At 39.3% G+C, this 19798-nt stretch overlaps 1 protein-coding gene and 1 long non-coding RNA gene across 6 annotated transcripts; one reads left to right on the forward strand and one right to left on the reverse strand.

Moving 5' to 3' along the window:
- Positions 1–613: 613 nt before the first annotated feature.
- Positions 614–12136, reverse strand: hdr (hematopoietic death receptor). 4 transcript variants are annotated; one of them, XM_088994984.1, is made up of 10 exons: positions 12021–12136; positions 5382–5532; positions 5087–5215; positions 4854–4965; positions 4672–4763; positions 4366–4455; positions 4228–4256; positions 4064–4135; positions 2890–2926; positions 614–2524 (listed from the first exon to the last, which is right to left on the reverse strand). In XM_088994984.1, the coding sequence occupies exons 1-10, from the start codon at positions 12036–12038 to the stop codon at positions 2226–2228; spliced, it is 1029 nt and encodes a 342-aa protein (XP_088851110.1). In that variant the 5' UTR covers positions 12039–12136; the 3' UTR covers positions 614–2225. The 4 variants fall into 4 exon arrangements, with proteins under 4 accessions (XP_088851110.1, XP_088851108.1, XP_088851109.1 ...); XM_088994982.1 differs by having other exon boundaries at positions 3899–4135; XM_088994983.1 differs by having other exon boundaries at positions 4064–4138.
- LOC148899597 (uncharacterized) lies at positions 7215–10698 on the forward strand. 2 transcript variants are annotated; one of them, XR_016114764.1, is made up of 4 exons: positions 7215–8287; positions 9013–9088; positions 9192–9230; positions 9639–10698. It is a non-coding gene; the product is annotated as an uncharacterized LOC148899597 (long non-coding RNA). The 2 variants fall into 2 exon arrangements; XR_016114765.1 differs by lacking the exon at positions 9192–9230.
- Positions 12137–19798: the final 7662 nt, after the last annotated feature.

The raw sequence follows: 19798 nt of genomic DNA on the forward strand, positions 1-19798 counted from the left end.
CCAGTTATGAATATGATTCAAATAGTTCTGAAGAGGAAAGCATACATGTTTGCAATCGATTAAAGAATTTATTCCGTGCCATTTTGAGGCAACATTGGGGGGAAATGTATCACCAAAAAAGAGGCAGAAAATGGCGCCCAACCTTTTGTGAGGAATTAATCAGCCCGTTTCCACAGCCTCATAAATTAGTCACAAACTCAAAAACAAGACTTCCGGAATATTTAGCGCGAGTCTTAAAACGTAAAATATAGCTATATGCGGTGGAATCTTCGTAAAATACACTCAGTAGAAGTCATTTGAAGCCATTTTACAAATTATGGACACAACTTGACCGGAGACGTCGGTTGTCCTTTAAAAAGTAGTCAGCCGTGAACTATCCATAAAAAGAAATTGTGCTTCCCTCCATCAAAGACCCGTTTAACCACTAAGCCTTGACAAGGAGTGCCGCGTGGGTCGAATCAGAGAATTTGACATGCCACTCCCAGGTTGAGTCACACGGTCAAAGATACACTCAGGTGCCTTTTATTGCAGATTGTGGCATCAGGTGCGCTGGAGTTCAACCTATCCTGAACTCCATGTGTATTTAAAAAACATAGTCCATAGCAAATCTTTCACAAATAGTTTTATTTTTCCAGTTACATTCATTGACTTCAGCAACAGCTCTTGCACATGCAGGAGGGGTTCAAAAATAGAATATTGTACGAACATTCCAATGTCGAAAAATATCGGACTTCAAGAGGCATTTTAAAATGACAGACTGACAACGGAGACTGGCATAATTCACAACTGAATGCGTAACCATGTAATTTCTTGTTTCGAAACTTTACACATACATATACATAGCAGCAACAAATAAATTAACATTTAGATGTAAAACTGATAGCCCTTTCTCTAATGACGGTGGTGGGGAACAAAACAACACTTTAGACAGGTGTCTTCAAAACTTTAATGCTGTCATCAAGACACCTTGGGAAAGCGCCACACTGTAGCTTAATAAGGCTGTCATTCAAAGTGCTGATGGAAAGACGTCACTCCTTCATTTTAGAATGTATATGCGCTCCAAAATCCATCCATTCATTTCCTAGACCTCTCCATTCTCATTAGGGTTGCGGAGGGTGAGGGAGCCAATCTTCAGGCACTAGGCAGGGGACATCCTGAAATGGTTGCCAGCCAGTCACAGGGCACACAAAGACAAACAACCAGTCACTGTCACACTCACACCCAGGGACCATTTTAGAGTATTCAATTAGCCTTAGCCTGCCATGCATGTTTTTGGAATGTGGGAGGAAACCGGAGGACCTGGAGAAAACCCATGAGGGCCCGGGGAGAACATGCAAATTCCACACAGGGAGGCCGGACCGGGTCTTGAACTCGGGGCCTCTGCACTGTGAAGCCGACGTGCACTCGACTACCGGGCTCTAAAATCAAAACACTTAAGTTGAAAAAAAAGTATGCAATGACAAAAGTAGAGAAAAACTTAATCCACATTGTTTGCCAGTAAAATTCCACTGATAGCATTTCATGAAAACACATTTCTGAAATGTTTGAGGTGGAGAAGTAATGAACATAGATCTCAGTGAAACAGCAACAGTGCAGTGAATTTGAGAAACTATGTTAATCATTAACAGTAACAATAGCAAAACTTTTACGAGTGGCAAACAAAAGCATCTAAACTCACAACAAATTGGATGTAAACCCAATGAGTTATGATATATGCTCTGTAAAACTTTGCCAAAAATGCAAATGAGCATTCAACTCATCTTTCTGTTTTGCATTAATTGTGCTACATGTCCAGTGTTAATTCAGCAAAACCTGAAATCCAAATGTTCATTTGCTCAAAAAAACAAAGATAATCCTGAGGCATTTGGCTGACAGTCACTACAGAAACTACACAATACTTGTAATAAATAGTTCATTGAAATGCTTTCAACACAAATTAGAAGGCATTTTTCACCCGTCACTAAACAAACTACACAAAATAATTGTGATAGTTCATTGAAATGCTTTCAACATAAATTGAGAACATTTTTCACCCCAAGCATTTGTCTTATTGCTCTGTGCAATTAAACAATCAGTACAGTGCACTATAAACTCAACTGGGCATGTGTCTCCAAAGACTTAAAAGTCTTGGAAGGCACAACTATGTCTAAATCCGGTGGCGTGCATAAAACCGCCCTATATCCTTTCATCTCATCAGACGTATGGAGAGAAATTCCGCAAACATTTTATAGTGACTTCTTCTCTAAAATATAATGTCCATTTTCCAGGGCTTTCGTCTTGATGATCTCAGCTGTACGTCGTTGATCAAACTTCAGTAACGCTTTCAGCAAGTCATTTAAACTTGCGCCCTTGCCCTCTTTCTCCAACCAGATGTTCAGCAACTCATGAATCCTGTCCTCATAGAGAAGTTGGTCTTTGCTTTTGATCACGTTGTTATTTAGATCAAGTTGTCGGAAGAACCTCTTGTAGTAGTCGATATCCACTTCCTCGAAATACTGGAAACACCTCCTGAGCGATTCTTCACCTGCGAAAGTTTAAAGGTTTTCATCAGGCTATTTTGTCTTCATTGTACAAATGGGTTACTTGATCTGACTACATCGAATTCGGTTTGTTTATGTTAGGTGGTTGTGCACTCCTCACAAGTGTTATGAAAAACAAAAAAACAAAAGAAAGAGAACACATATTGGTCAAGCAACCCCTTTGCCCCGGAAGACAAAGAAAAATAAAAAAATGATGGCACCGTAAGGGGAGGGGTGAAGATAAGTATCATTGGTTCCCTGCCAGGGTGCCAGGAGAGTGTGCTGGGCAAAAGCAATCACGTCAAACAACAGCATTCCTGACATTTAATAGCCACCCTTTGACTCATACAAATGACTGGTGAAGACTTACCATTTATAGGAATCAGCTCAGGAAAAGGCTCATCCTCCTAAATGACACAAAGGGCATTCAATGTCTCCCAATTTTGTATATTCTTACATTATATCCGTTCCAAAAGCTTACTGTTGAGTAACATGACCATTGCTGTGTTTACCACAGCCTTTGCCTGCCACTAATCAATTTCCTAAAAATACTAAGTCTGATCAACAGATTTAGAGACCAACATGGAAGCAACTATGAAGTTTAAGCAAGTGCAGGGTAGGGGGTAAATGTTGTGCTGCCAATAAGAGGTGCCTCCAGGTCCTTGGCTGTTAGTTGGTGATAGAAAATGTCTGATGACGCTCATTTTTCTCCCTTACACAACACTGTAATTTGATCTTCCATGGCAGGCATTCTTTGTCAAAATTCAACAAGTAATGCTAACTCTTTTCTAGTTTATCTTTACTTTCAGGACACACAATTTGCAGTGGATGACAAAATCCAAAGTACAAGAAATATCTAAAATCACCCGGAAAATTTCCCCACTGTGGGACAATTCAAGGCTTTCTGCTTCTTTCCGATTCTGATTTAGTTTTTTTTTTCCCTATTTGTGTGCAATAATTGGAAAATGAGTCATCATGCGCCCCCCTTTTTTAAAAGAACCAACATGAACAAAGATTTTTTTCCTAACTTTCATTTTGTAAAAGCAATTATATTTGGATTTAAGGAATTCCCAGCCTCACACTGGCAGGGCCGGGATAAGCCTCAGCACATCAAAAACAACAATAAGACTAAATGCTAAAGAGGGATGATGACATGGAAGTTTCCACATTCCAAATTATTCCAATTTCAAGCACTTTGAAATTCTGAAAAAAACATCTGCCTTTATCAACTTTCAAAAACTGAATTGAAAACCTTTAAGATATCACAGAAATCTGAGGAAAATGTGGCAAACGAAAGAAGCAATGAAGAGGTGAGAGACAGATAGGCAGTACGAGAAGCATACAGGTAAATGAAGCCAGTCTGAGTTTGCTGCGCTCACCCTCAAATCGGGCTGAATGGCAGTCAGAGACGCTCGGTGAGCAGATGCAGGAAAGACAGTTGCCAGGCTGGTTAGATTTTGTTGGGAATTATTGGCAGAGCTGTTGTGGCTTTCACACAGCGCTTGGCACTCATCCTCCATCGTGGATGAACTTTGACCTCTCACCCTTGGTTGAGAAAAGATCAGACTGGAGCATCTCTGCTGTTGGCTTTGTTCATTGTCCCCCATTTGGACGTGCTGCTGCAGTTTAAGAACACATTTCAAGAGACTGTTTTAGTATTCCACCTTCCTCTTAATTATTCACAGAGGCATGCTGACGTGAAACTCACCTCGACTTTCAATTCGTTTCCCACTGAGCCTAAGGGGAAGACACAACCATGTTTGTTCAACGTTTGGAAAGAGAGGAAGAATGAGAAGAATTGTACATATTAAAAGTAACGTTTGGGATGGGGGGTGCTTGCACTTACCTCGTGCCAGCTTCCTCCATAAACAGTAAACTAGAACGCACAACACTATCAGGATGACAACCACAATGCACACAATAATGGCAGCGTTCCCTTGAAGAGGTTGAAATGGAGAGAAAGCACCACATTAGCGCCATGGGGAACATGCTAAAGGTTTGGGTATGTTTTAAGGTTTAGTGTCTTTGTTGAAATCAAAGCCATTAATTTTCTGAAAACAATTTGAAACATGTATAAGAAGTCATTTAAGACCAAAAACATGTAGTAAGTTTACTTTTAGCGAGGCATTCAAACGATCAGTTTCCACTATACCTGTGGCAGAGTCAGACTGCAGTGAGGTTTTCTTGCACTCCGTGTTTGTGGTCGCAGTGCAGTTCCGAACAACCATTTCATCATCCTTACATCTAATTTCCAACCAGGCAAACAACATTTGAAGCAAATAAAATACAAAATCACCCGAACTTGTCATGAATGCATAAATAGTACATCATTACCTTGAACATTTATGGCACATCTCGCATGCTTGTTCAGGCACACAGAATCCTCCTTCTTTGCACTGACATTCTGTGTTGTGGGTGCTGTTACAAGGCCGGACAATCGTTTGATCTGCAACAACAACAAAAAATAGCCTTGTGTCATGGAACTCATGTTCAAATCGTTTGGAAAATATTTAAGGTCTGTTTTTCCTCATTCCTTTTATCTGTAAAATTTCACCAAGTAGAAATACCTGGATGGCACTTGGTGCATGATTCACATTGCTTGAAGTGATTGGCATGTTGAAGGTATGTTTCATCTGGACATTTCTCACAGTGCCCCTTTTCACCTGAGGTAGTGCAGGGTGATTTCAAATAAGTACCTGAAACAGATATAGAGCGGTCACTATTTAACTGAGCATCAAAGTCAATTGGTCCCTTAGCAAGTACATGAACCAATCCTATTGTGATAAGGTCAAGGACCTTTTCTTTGTGTGAGACACTCATGGTATCAGTGGACTAACACATTCAAGCGTGCGTTTGCTTTACCAGCTGGGCAGTCTAAGCAGCAGATGTTGTCGTTCGGATACTCCCCGTCTCTGCAATTGGCTTCCTGCCGGGTCCGGATGCTTCGCAAGTCGCGCCCAACCCGAGGATATATGGCAGTGGATGAAAATGACCAAATAAACACGAAAATGACCTAAAGAAAAAGGAGAGTACCTCTTCAGAGAATGAAACAGCGATGATTGGTTACCTCTCTGTTTTGTTAAATATTCATTCAGTGCCCTTTGTAATATTAATATGACATGAAGAACACAGGCAGCAACCAAATCAGGGTCAACTCCGCCTTCTGCCCGAAGATAGGCTGGGGTAGGCTCCAGTATGGCGGCAACCCTTGCGAGGATAAGCGAAAATGGATGGATGGCTGACCAACATATTGCAATGACTGAAAATATTCAGATTTCTAGTCATATAAAAACCAACCCAAAAATATATCAGTCAAATAGCTCTGTTTGTGAACCAAGTGCATGAGTATGCAGGTGCCTATCTCAGCCAATGGCATGTTCGAAAGGCCTTCAAAGGCTTCTGTGCGTGCCTAAACATGATCAAAAGCATGAGATGCACTAAAAATTTAAATTTAAAACATTTATTTCCAAGTCTTTTTCCTCCACTGTATAACATATCTTGACTGCACAAATGAATTAATAATTTCTGGGTTATCATGAATATGATACTGTAAATATACTTTTTGTCCAATCTGATTTTCGCTTCTACTACACGTGTTTCTATGCCAATGTAAACTTCCTCATAGCTTTGGACTCAGGAATGCTGGCCCCGTACATAATAAGAATAAGAAAGCCTTGAAGAACATGAGATTTTTTTCCCTCAACTTTAAGCTTTTGGATTTAAAAAAAAACTGATCCTGCTTGAAGAAGTCAAGGAATATTAGCATTTTTATGCCATCCGATTGGTCCAGGTATACTTTAGTGGGATTCAGTACATGAAGCCAGGACAAGGCAGACACTTGAAAAAAGTAGAAAACATTTTGACATTGTGAGAATAAGTAAAACATTGGAAGCTGGCTTGCTTATCGACCGGATAATTCACTTGTTTCACAAGGGCAACAACTACGTTGGTCAACACTGCTGGGTAAAGAGAATGAAGGTGGTCTATAAATAATAAAATGATGTGGTAGGCCAGATTTGGCCCTCGGACCTTGACTTTGACACATGTGGTATGGGTTAATGCAGGTTTAAATAAGTCATATATCTGTATGCATCCTGGTACAATAGTTTTCTACCATTTATATTTGATTCACTCATAATCGAAATAAATGAAATATTGTCATTTAATCCCCCTTCCTTTCCGACACCTCCAATAAAAGAAAAACCTCACCTGGAGGGCTGTATGACATTGGAAAAGCATGCAGAACGGATGTTGACTTCAACAATATTGATGTTCTTGGAATGTTTAACATCAACAAAAAATGTTATTATCTAATGAAATAAGTACATGTTTTTTAATGCATCAAAATAAGTAACCTCAGTGTTTTTAGACTATTGCAATATCTGATAAAGTCAACTATTGGATGGTGATGGCATGCAGTCAAATTCAGATGAAAGCATACAATTTCATCACAGAATGAGTGCATGTCTTTGCCATTATAATGATTTTTTTAAATATCTTGTGCAGCCCTAGCTAGTATGAGGTACGTACACGTATGGGACAAATGCTCATATCTGATTTACATCACATCATTTGACAGTGCATATTTTTAAAGCATGTGTTTCAACCATGGTTGTACATTAATAGTGACCCCAGGGCCAAGGCTCAAAAATATGCTGCTGCCATGAAAGCAGCACAAAAAAAATCCAAATACAGTAAAGTCTCGTTATATCGATATCGGTTATAACGATAGTACCGCTTATTACGATATTATTTTCATTTCCCTTGCACATTTCTAGTCTTTTTATGTATAATTAGTACCGTTTAGTACGATACCCGGTTGTTACGATAATCCGGTTATTACGGTGCTCCTTTTCATCCCCCGCCGGCCATTTTTGTTGTTTACATCGATATATCCGTCGCGCCATTGGTCAACTTGGTCACGTGTCTTGTTACGTGAGCAGCTCTCCCGAGCAGACGCCATTTTCAGACGGCAGCTCGTGTGTATCAGACGTATTCAGCCACTCTCGAACGTCATGTAAGTTATGTAAACGTTGCAGTTTTGGTTTTTCATCCATGTACAGTATTTAATTGTGTTGCATCCAGATATCTTTATTGTTTGCAACAATCACTGTTTTTCATATGATTGTACATGCTGGCGTTCGTGGCTTCGTGTGAATAGAACTTGACGATTTAGCATTGGTTGGTTGCATTTTTGAAAGGAAATAGTCATTAAAAAGTGTAAAGACGTTTTTATTTTATGCACAACTTGATTTTTCACTTCACTACTGTACAAAAAACATGTTAGATACGCAATCCATGAACCCAATGATGAAATTACATGCCATAACAAAGATGCCGCATTTACGCACCCCCCCCCCCCACAGGATCGGATATATCGATAGTCCCGGTTATATCGATATTTTTTCGGATTCCCTTGCGTATCGATATAACGAGACTTTACTGTAATACATTTTTTCACATTACATATTTGCCACTGTAAACCCGAACAGTACTACTGACTCAAAGTCATTGAGGTCAGTCAACTCAAAAGCCGATTTTTTGTTTCAAAAACTTAAACGTTTTGAGTTTTCTGAATAGTCATGCGTTTTTAATTTGCAGTAAATCAATACTTTTGAGTTCATGGCTGTCGTATACTTATATATTTTGAGTAAACGGCAGAACGCTGCGTGATGACGTCACCGCAGGCGTGGTTTCACCGGGCGCGGTCTCACCGGGGCCATTTTTACTTCTCGACGGCTGAAGCGTGCAGAGACCCACGAATTCAGGTGAGAAGACAAACATTATTTAATATTACGAGGACCCAGTGTATCAATGCTGTAGTCGGTGCACAGAAAAAGGATATTTTGTTGTGTCGACGGCAAAATTGGAAAGTCAGTTTGTGGAACTTGCCGCCTTTCACAAGTTAGCAAAGATGCTAGTCCGTGTTCGTGCTTGCGACTGAGGCCTTCTCATCCACTCTTTCAGCTGCGTTGTCTTGAGCCCGGGACTTCTATGTTAAGCGCTGTGGCGATATATGTATGAATTTTTCTTAAACGTCTCTTGTCTGTTGAAAGACACAGAAGTGTTATTTAGAGAATAGTACCGCGCAGGTTTAGTTGGGCGGTGGCCGAGTAATATCTGTTGCAGGTTATGTTTGTGTCCGCGAAGGTCCGAGAGTAATCGTCAAATGGGTGTAAAATTAAGGTTTATATAAAAGGGTCACACGAAATCCTTCACGCCGTGGCTGCAACGCCCAGCAGGTTAATGCTTTGAGTTAACTTTGTTTGCAAACGACAGGACCGCGTGTCAGTGTCCAGCACAAGCTATAGGCTTAAGATATCTATACACGTGCAGCGGTAGTGCTGCAGTTTTAAGAATGCACTAAGTAAATATAATGATTGCCAAAAAATGTACAGTGGATTGGAATATGTACAATTGATGCAGTTTAAATGGTTATGCATGTGTAAATTAAACATGAACTTTTTTTAAAATGTATTTTTGGCATTTTAAGGATACCGAGAGAGCTGCTGGAGGCCAAGTCATCAAACTGCAAACGCCTGACTGGTTTGATTGCATCATTTAATCTGGTACATTAGATTTATTAAACTTAAAAAGTTAACATGGATAAATGTGTTTTATTAAATTAAAGGATTACATTCATTGTCATGTTTTTTTCTCTTCAACCTTCAGCCCCCGGGTGCAAATTGAGCAACATCACCATTATCGAAGGTATGTTTACATTTTTATTTGTGCTATATTCTTAATTACCTGATGAATATCATACTACATGTAGGTATTTTTTATATTGAACAGAATTTTACCTTTTTAACATATATTGGAGTATTTTATACCATTAGTTGAGACTTCATTGATTGTTCTTTCTTTAAAACAATCTCAAGTCTCACATTCTCCTCTGCTCTTACCAACAACTGATGTTCATTAATCATCACAGTGATGCAGTTGTTAAATTGCAATAGGGATAGTGCGGAGGTTCCAAACTATTACGAAGGATATGCTTGGATTTGAGCTATAATAATCCGTAACTGTCTTTAATTTGGACCCAGTAGAATCACACCAACTTTACTTTGCTTATCCAAACACGTACGCATTCTTGAAAAATGTTTAATGTAATTGCAGGCCTAACATGGACTGGAGATGCAAACTGTGTTCTACATCCCTGGATACTCGGGCGAAGATGACTCCGAGTTCTTCAAGACATGCAATGTATGTATTACCTGACTTAACACAAATGTCTATCTATGGCCACAATATATGCTATAACCTTTTACTTTATTCTGTATGTGTACGTTTGTGTGTATTTTGCAGTGGGAAGAGGATTCAGACATTGAAAACACTCCTGTCGCACTTCTCTCCGTAACAAGTGACAACCTCACTGGTGCCATCTTGTTTAACCCCGACAGCATTTCTGTTGTGATAGAAGATGGCATTATTGTGAGATGTCTCCCCAGGTTGGCTGGTGCACACCTCCTCTTGTTTGGTTTAATGTATGCATTGCATTTAGATTATCCAAGAAAATTAATCCTCACATTCACCTTCATTCAGAAAATACTGCTGTGTCTTCATGATAACAGACCACTCAAACCATGCTTGCTAAGTTTGAAAAATGCTTTGTTCCGCAATATTGAAGGCACCAGTGCCTCCAATATTACGGAACAAAGCAACACTCGATAAGTAACTTTAGTTTTACTCTGCTTTGTATACCTGTTTGTGACTGATTTTCTATTAATACTTTGATATGTAAACTTGGATTCCACCAGAATGTCTTTTTTCGTTTCAGGAATACTGTGTTTGTTTTTAGTAAGTTTTACCTTGATTTGCACCTTATAACGAGTACATTGAAATGTATTCGGTTGTATTTATTCAAGTATATGCTTTTCAAAGAATTTATTTTTTTAACAGAACAGCAGAGTATAATTTGTTGGTTTTTTCTGTTTTGTTGTGTTTATTTCACATCTTCTGCTCAGGGGTTTATTTGTTGTTTTGGTACGTGGACATGCTGTGCATTTTGGTACTGTTATCATTTGTTTTATCAAAGGTTGTTTTAAACCTTAATAAAAAAATGTGAACTAAAACAGACGTGAGGTGTGTTTTTGTTTTTAGACATAGAAGGCAAATGTAAGTACAGTATACATGAATATATGTTTTCATGGAACATTATAAATTTGAGTTGGTTAAGCTTAAATATGAAACCTAAATTTAATTTAAAAATTAAGAAAACAGAGTAAACTGAAAGTACATCTTTTAAGTTCAGGCAAACTCATAACATTTAAGCTCAATCAAACTCATAACTTTTAAGTTCAGACAAACTCATAAAATGTATTTACACTACTCAAACATTTTGAGTAAACTACTTGAACATTTTGAGTTAACTGTACTCAAACATTTTGAGTTAACTCTTCTCAAACATTTTGAGTTAACTGTACTCAAAAATTTTGACGTAATCAGTTGCCATATAAATTTTGAGTACTTTCAACTTGTTGGGTTTTACAGTGTTGCCATGGATTACTATGGGGTTATAATGACAGTTTTAGCATGTCCTGTTTTACAATTGCTCAATCCCCGTTTTCAGTTCATGTGCTCATTTCATGCCCACCCCAACCTCTGAATACAGAACAATGACCCCCTACCTTTGGGGATTTTATGGACACTCAGCCTTTTTAATTACTTAATTAATTTCAGTTTTCTGACATTAAGAAATTTTAAGTTTTGTTATGCGCATATTCAACATTTAATATTTTTTTCTAATTTGAAGTAATTGTCCTGAAGAAAAAGTATTGGAAATACATCATGGCATTACATAAATGAGGTGTAGAAAGAAAGTAAACAATGTTATTGGATTTTCATCAAAACCACCTTATTCACCAAAGCATCAAAATCAAACATGCACCACATGTGTTAAATACATCAATAAATATAATCTTAAAATTGTGAATGAAACGACATTTCAATGAGCCAACGATTTTATATCTGTGTGTGTGTGCGCGCGCGTCTGCCTATCCTATCTGAGAGATACCTGTACAGCTTCCGCTCTAAACACACGCGGGATTAGCATTCGTAAAGTTCACAACTGTCCATTCATCTTTGAGGGTGATGATGAAATTAATGTGCGCGATACAACGCACAAGAAATGGATCATTAGCAGCACCTCAATTTACTTTTGAGAAGTTGCGTCTCCACGTTGGGGCAAACGATTTACACTGTCAAGCAGCGAGGAATTTCACAAGTCTTCACGACGAGATTTTGGCGTGGGGTCGTGAACAAACAAACTGGAAACTCCGGCAAACAATTTATCTGCATTAAACTATCCTGGTGGCAATCGCAAGGGGGGGGGGACTTCCCGGCCTCGGACAGGTCGTATTCATTTCTCTATTTCGTACGGGGTTCAACCCGGCACATGCTTTCGCGACGCACAGTGCAATAAATATCTATATACATAATACACACTCGCGCGCACGCACATACACATGGTGTTGGAGAAAAGTTTTAAAAAAAACTTACAAGTGGGATTGTGTTCATTCTTCGGTTTATATATTATATTCCAGCAGACGCGAAGACAGGACCACGGCACCGTTCTAAAAAGTTGTTGACTCAAAAGGAAAAAAGCAGGTGGGACTAAATTGCCTCACGCCTCATCTTCAAACGTCACTCAAAAGGGCGGGGGGAAATCGCGCAAAAAAAGCGCACTCACTGTAAAGCACGTAGAGTGGACAGTAATACTAACAAGGGAAAGGGTGGGGTTTAAAGTGAATATAGTATACATGATATTGTACCCCAAATAAAAATATTTCTCCCCACTTTAAATAATAATTAAAAACATATACATTTTTTTTATATTCTGTTGCACTTGATTTCAGTTCACTGTTCATATCCACCGAATGAATTGACAGTTGAGTGGGGAATGTAGTACGTCTCTCAGCAGAAATTCACGATAACACATTTTAATAGTTGTGTTAAGTTCATACTGTTTCTTTATGATGTAATTTACAAGAGGTTCTGATGAACTCTGTTGAAGGCAGAACTACACGTCAAAACATGTCAGGTAATTGAACAGCTAAAATTCCACTGTCTGTAATAAAAGAATGTGTTGTAAATTAGATAACACATTTTAATCAGCATGTAAAAAAAATGTTTTTCTCTGCCTCTCTGTCTCTGTCTCTCAGTCTCTCCCAAAACTCTTAAGGACACTGTCCAGTCCCTGGATTTTTTTTTTGTGCGGGTGAGCAGCGGCAGCCATTCGCACCAGCGTTCACTCTACCCAGAAGTAAAACCATATACAGGATATCGCCCCAGCACCCCTGCAACTCTAATGAGGATAAAGCGGTCTGGAAATTGGATGGATATCTATACTGTATACATAACGAAAAAACAAAGGCCGTACTAGAGTGATAAAAATACGTCCAAGCAATATGAATAACGAGAGTGACTATGGAGAGTATTGAGAACTTGAGAATCACACGCTTGAACCATAACAGCAAGCAAGGTTCATAATCCTACAAGGCATAGCGGCAGTCAATCCTTCACTGCAGGACTGGACTTGGTGGTGGAAACAAAGCATAGGTTACTGTACTAGTGAAGCATCATTCACCCAGCTGTATTATGTATTATTTCAATTACACTATAGCGTTCCCTCAAAAGTTGAGTGGTGCCCACTGTTGTGACTTTGTTACTCTTAATGTTTCAGTTGCTCTGCAGTTGCTGTGGCTTTTTTGTTCCCTGTAACTGTATTCCGTCATATAGGCATTATGTCTTCCATTTTATAAACTTGGCTTATAGTGTCAGTGCATTGAGTTTTCTGCCTGCTGTCCTCTGCGTCCAGCCCAGCTCTATGTAATCACGTTGTATTTTTATGTAGAAAATGAGTATTACTTGGCAAATTCAGTGTCATGTCTGTTGCGGGGTCTTAATTCCATTTCTTACTTGACAATACATTACATACATTAAAAATACTCAATAATTTGGGCTGGGCCTGCATTGCTACTTTTGTGGAGGATGAAAAGGTTTCTTCAGCTGTCATCTGTACTTCTTTGAAGGTGTCGGACGTTTCGCTTCCCATCCAAGAAGCTTCATCAGCAAACTAAAGTCTTAGTGGTAGTTTCGGCCCTATATATATATATATATCCCTACTGTCCCGACATGGCGATGCCGGACTCTTCTATGATAGGTCCCTGCTCTCAGGTTGGGGGGAGCAGAGGACTACTCCCCGCGGCTCCACTGATAGCCTCTATTGTTCTGACTGACGACTGGCTTGATTACCCAATTGGCCCTGGTATCACCTCATCAGCATACTAATCCTATGTTGCCTAGGCAATCTATTGTACGAACAATCCAAATTGAACGTCACCCCACCATTACGGTTTAGGGAAGGATTTTGCCGTTTTAGGAAAGTAGCTTCTTTTACTCCCCTTTCAAACCATCTATTTTCTTTCACTAAGATTTTAACCTCATTGTCGTCAAATGAGTGGTTGCTAGCTTTTAGGTGCATATGTAATGCCGATTGAGGCCCACTAGTATTATCCCTGCAATGTTGATAAAGTCTTTTTTTGAGAATTTGTTTAGTCTCCCCAATGTACTGCTCTTTACAATTTTCATTCTTACAATGTATTGAATAAACTACATTACTTTGTTTTTCATTTGGCAGCCTATCTTTTGGATGCACTAATGTTTGCCTAAAAGCTTTTATCGGTTTGAAATAAGTAGGAATTTTGTGTTGCCAAAGGACTCTGTAGTTTTTCAGAAACTCCTGCAATGTAAGGTACTGCTACTCCTCTCCTTTTAGTATCTTCAGAATTGTTGGTTTCATTCCCTATTCTTTCCTTTTGACAATTGTTAAAAGACCACTGAGGGTAACCGCAGTTTGTGAGTGCTCTCCTGACATGTTTTGACTTTTGTGGAGGTTCTAAATTGCTGTCGATAGCACACTGCCCCAACTGTATTTATGACGCCATGAATAGTTTGTCAATTTTGGAAAACCTCATTCTCGTGTTCTGGTTAACATTATCGCAGGAACGGTTGTCTGTAGCTTGCAGATATGCAACCAAAGGAAAGGGCGGGACCAAATAAGCTGTCTTTTTTTGTTTGGCTTGGTATGGAATTGTGTTGTGGACAGTGGATGTTGACTAAGTTAAGAGCAAGCACACAGTGACCTTTACGATTCCGAATCATAGGGTGCTTTTAGTTTGAAGAAATTGACGGATAAGCAGGGTGAATGATGGTTTTTACAATTACAGTCGACAACATAAAGGTTTACACAAGTTCCAGGTCATAAATAGTTTTCTTCAATTCTTAATCCACATTGCAGCAAAAAAACCCTCTCTTACTCTTCCATCACATTCTGCAACATTTACTCATCTACAGAACTGGAACTTGTGTTTCTCAATGATAAGGTGATAAGGCAAGATACACATGAAAATTTGAAACCCAATTTCCAAACATAAAATATAGATTTGTATTTGAATGAATTTTACCACTTTGTGCTCATATCTTGTATTAAAGTCATCATTGGATTGGGAGATTAAACATAAAATTATGTTTTTCTAGAATAACAGTCTGCTGCAGGCACAGGTAGAAAACTGGAGGACCAGGAGAAAACCCACGCAAACACAGGGGGGACATACAAACTCCACACAGGGAGGCCATAGTCACGTTCAAACCCATGAGCTGGATTGTAACAGGTACCCCTGCACTGTGAAATCAACGTGCCCCCCCCAAATTTCAAAATTAACAAAGACATGCCATTTTAACTACAGTAAAGTCTCGTTATATCGATATCGGATATATCGATAGTCCCGGTTATATCGATACTATTTCTATGCACGCACGGAGAAAATTACATGCAAACAGGGTCGGATATATCGATAGTCCCGGTTATATCGATATTTTTTCGGACTCCCTTGAATATCGATATAACGAGACTTTACTGTATTTGGGGTTCCGCATGAGACAACTGCAGACATCTTCTCAGACAAAGATGAAGACACAATTTTTCCTCATTAATCAGGTCTGAGGAAAGGGCAAGCTAATCAATATGAGCAACGCTTAACGTGGCTGCATACGCATCGATTTTTAACATGCTTTTGACTAATTTGTTTCCATTTGAAAGGACCCACACATGATTGAAAAATGTGATCTTGTGTTTTCTTACCGGTGTATAGGGTCACACAAGTGACAGATAAGTCAAAAGCGAGAAAAGATTTTTACGCTGAATATGGAGGCTTTTGCACAGATGGGAAAGTGTGTGACAGTGCTGGGAGACAAAGGTGGGGGTGGGGGCTTCTATCTGGATTAGAAGTCCTTATTCAGAACAATAATCACCTTATTTATTGAATGGGCCTCGTATAATAATACTTTGGTATACAGAGTATATCCTCTGTGCAGCCAGGTACCACGTATACCAGTCTACAAACCGGTGGTTGGGAACTGCCACACTACTAAAAGAAGGTTGGGCTACAGCAAAAGACCTCATGCTACCACCAGCCAGAGACAAGGACACATACTGGACCTGATTGCAGAAAGCACACAACGCTAAAAACGCTAAACGTTAACGCTAAAAAACACACAAAACTAAAATTTCTAGGAGGTAAATTTTAATCAAGATTTATTAATCGAGGTTGTCCTGAAAAACGCTTCTTCTTTCAACTTGTGGCCGACCTGTTTGCACAGTGGAAGGTGGAATTTATTTGTAGAAGTTATTGCTTCCTAAATGAATCGATGAGAAGGTTTCTTCAGCCGTCATCTGTACAAAAGTGAAGGTTTCGGACGTTTCGCCTCCTATCCAAGAGGCTTCGTCAGCGAACTAAAGTCTGACTGGTCGTATCGGCCCCATTTATATATCCCTAATGTCCAGACATGGTGGCGCCGGACACAGCTATGATAGGTCCCTACCCTCAGGTTGGGAGGGGCGGGGGACCCCTCCCTGTGGCCCCACTGATTGTTCCTACATTCCTGACTAACGATTGGCCTATTACCCCCACTGCCCCCGGTATCACCTCATCAGCATAACGACCCTCATCAGCATTGCGAAAGTTGCCTAACCTGTTTTGCCTAAGCAGGCTATTGTATGAACGATCCAAATTGAACCTCACCCCACCATACCGATTTAACGAAGGATTTTGTTGTTTTATAAGAATCGCTTCTTTTACGTCCCTTTCAAACCATCTATGTTCTTTCGCTAAGATTTTAACCTCATTGTCGTCAAATGAGTGGTTGCTAGCTTTTAGGTGCAAATGTACTGCCGATTGAGGCCCACTAGTATTATCCCTGCGATGTTGATAAAGTCTTTTTTTTTGAGAATTTGTTGAGTCTCCCCAATGTACTGCTCTTTACAATTTTCATTTTTACAATGTATGGAATAAACTACATTACTTTGTTTTTCATTTGGTAGCCTATCTTTTGGATGCACTAATTTTTGCCTTAACGTGTTTATCGGTTTGAAATAAGTAGGAATTTTATGTTGCCAAAGGACTCTTTGTAATTTTTCAGAAACTCCTGCAATGTACGGTACTGCTACTCCTCTCCTTTTTGAATCTTGAGAATTATTGGTTTCGTTCGCTATTCTTTCTTTCTGACATTTGTTGAATGACCACTGAGGGTACCCACAGTTAGTGAGTGCTCTCCTGATATGTTTTGACTCCTTTTCTCTACCTTCAGTGCTAGTTGGTATTAGTTTAGCCCTATGCTGGAGGGTTCTGATAACTCCTAGTTTATGTTGTAAAGGGTGGTTAGAGTCAAAAAGTAAGTATTGGTCAGTGTGCGTAGCCTTCCTGAAGACTTCTGTTTTTAGCGCTCTGTCCTCTTTTATAATTACTTTACAATCCAAGAAGGCCAGTTGGTTCTCTTGAATGTCCTCACGAGTAAATTTAATGTTGAAGTCTACAGAGTTGAGGTGATCTGTGAAGGATTGAATTTCTTGTTTCTTAATTATGACAAAAGTATCGTCCACATATCTAAACCAGTGTCTAGGTTTTGTCCCTGGGAAGGATGTGAGGGCCTGTTTCTCCATCTCTTCCATGTAAAGATTCGCCACTATGGGTGAAACTGGTGAGCACAACCATGAATTTGTTTATAAAATTTTTCCCGAAATTGAAAATACGTAGTGTTAAGGCAGATTTCTAATAATTGGCAGATGTGATCCGGTTTAAGTTTGGTTCTTAAAAAAAAAAAAGGAGAGGAGTAGCAGTACCGTACATTGCAGGAGTTTCTGAAAAATTACAAAGAGTCCTTTGGCAACATAAAATTCCTACTTATTTCAAACCGATAAACACGTTAAGGCAAAAATTAGTGCATCCAAAAGATAGGCTACCAAATGAAAAACAAAGTAATGTAGTTTATTCCATACATTGTAAAAATGAAAATTGTAAAGAGCAGTACATTGGGGAGACTCAACAAATTCTCAAAAAAAGACTTTATCAACATCGCAGGGATAATACTAGTGGGCCTCAATCGGCAGTACATTTGCACCTAAAAGCTAGCAACCACTCATTTGACGACAATGAGGTTAAAATCTTAGCGAAAGAACATATATGGTTTGAAAGGGGCGTAAAAGAAGCGATTCTTATAAAACAACAAAATCCTTCGTTAAATCGGTCTGGTGGGGTGAGGTTCAATTTGGATCGTTCATACAATAGCCTGCTTAGGCAAAACAGGTTAGGCAACTTTCGCAATGCTGATGAGGGTCGTTATGCTGATGAGGTGATACCGGGGGCAGTGGGGGTAATAGGCCAATCGTTAGTCAGGAATGTAGGAACAATCAGTGGGGCCACAGGGAGGGGTCCCCCGCCCCTCCCAACCTGAGGGTAGGGACCTATCATAGCTGTGACCGGCGCCACCATGTCTGGACATTAGGGATATATAAATGGGGCCGATACGACCAGTCAGACTTTAGTTCGCTGACGAAGCCTCTTGGATAGGAGGCGAAACGTCCGAAACCTTCACTTTTGTACAGATGACGGCTGAAGAAACCTTCTCATCGATGGACCACTCCTGTACGACTGAGAGCTTACACAGACGTATTCCTAAATGAATGGATTATTATCCCGTAAACTGGACTGGCCTGCAATTAAACTGTGCTGATGATATGTTTGTTTTATTATTTTTGTAGCTCTGTGTCTAGCACTAAAATGCAGAGGTAGGCTGCACGGGATACACTCTATGTATGAACCATCCAACCATTTTCTAATCTGCTTATTCTCATCAGGGTTACAAGCATACTCGAGCCTATCCCACACATATTTGGGCAGTAGCTGAACTGGTTGGCAGCCAATCGAAGGGCACACATATAGATGAACAAACATTCGTGGTCACACTCACCCCAATAGGGAAAATTGCAAGTGTTCCATTAACTTGCCATGCATATTTTGGGAATGTGGGAGGAAACCAAAGTATCCAAAAAAAAAAAAACAACAACAACATGCATTTTTTTTTCTCTTATGGAACGGTTTTGCACATTTACATTTGCACAGTATACAGTTGACATTTTTTATTTTGTTATGCTTAGAATATCTTGTTTTCTATCCTTTCACCCCACCCCAACCCCATCCCTTTTCAATTGCTGCTGTGGACTGCAAATTTCCCCATTGTGGGACGAATAAAGGTTTTCTGATTCTGATTCCATTCGAACCCTGCACCTCTGACCAGACGATCATTTGTGTAATATCTTTAAAAAAAACTACAAAACAAAAAACAACGGATCACTTTCAACTGTACATTTATTTCCAAAAGGCTGCATATGTATTTTCAAATTGTACTATACAGAAAACATCCAAAATGTCCATAACTTTTGACCCAATACACCACAAAGCTGCCCAGGCATTACCAAATCTTGGACGTTCAGCACTAGTAAAGCTCTGTAGCCTATTCAACATGATAATTTATATATGTTTTAACTAAGACTTTTAATTTTTCTTATCAGTGTAATTCTTTTTCTCATCCACGTCTGTAACATTCATCATTCACAGAAGTTAAACAAGGCACGAAAATAGTGATATGAAGCCAAAGGCCATGCGTGCAGCAAAATAACAGCATGAGGACCGACTTTGATCAAAGGAAACGATTTTCACAACTTCAAACTTTAGCTCCTGAAACCGGTTTGTGAAGGACAAAAGCATTGTCAGTCATGAAAATAATTGTATACTGTATTTGTGCATGTCTGACATCACATTTTGAAAAACAAAGAGATCGTTAACATACAGTGTCTGAAAAATACCCACAATGAAAATGAATGCTGATTATAGGCAGGACGCGCTCAGTAAAACAAAAGCTTTTTGTTTTTGCAGTTTTCA

Source organism: Hippocampus bargibanti, linkage group LG04 (genome assembly GCF_051943395.1).
Source record: "Hippocampus bargibanti isolate YZ-2025 linkage group LG04, ASM5194339v1, whole genome shotgun sequence".
In the NCBI taxonomy this organism is placed as follows: domain Eukaryota; kingdom Metazoa; phylum Chordata; class Actinopteri; order Syngnathiformes; family Syngnathidae; genus Hippocampus; species Hippocampus bargibanti.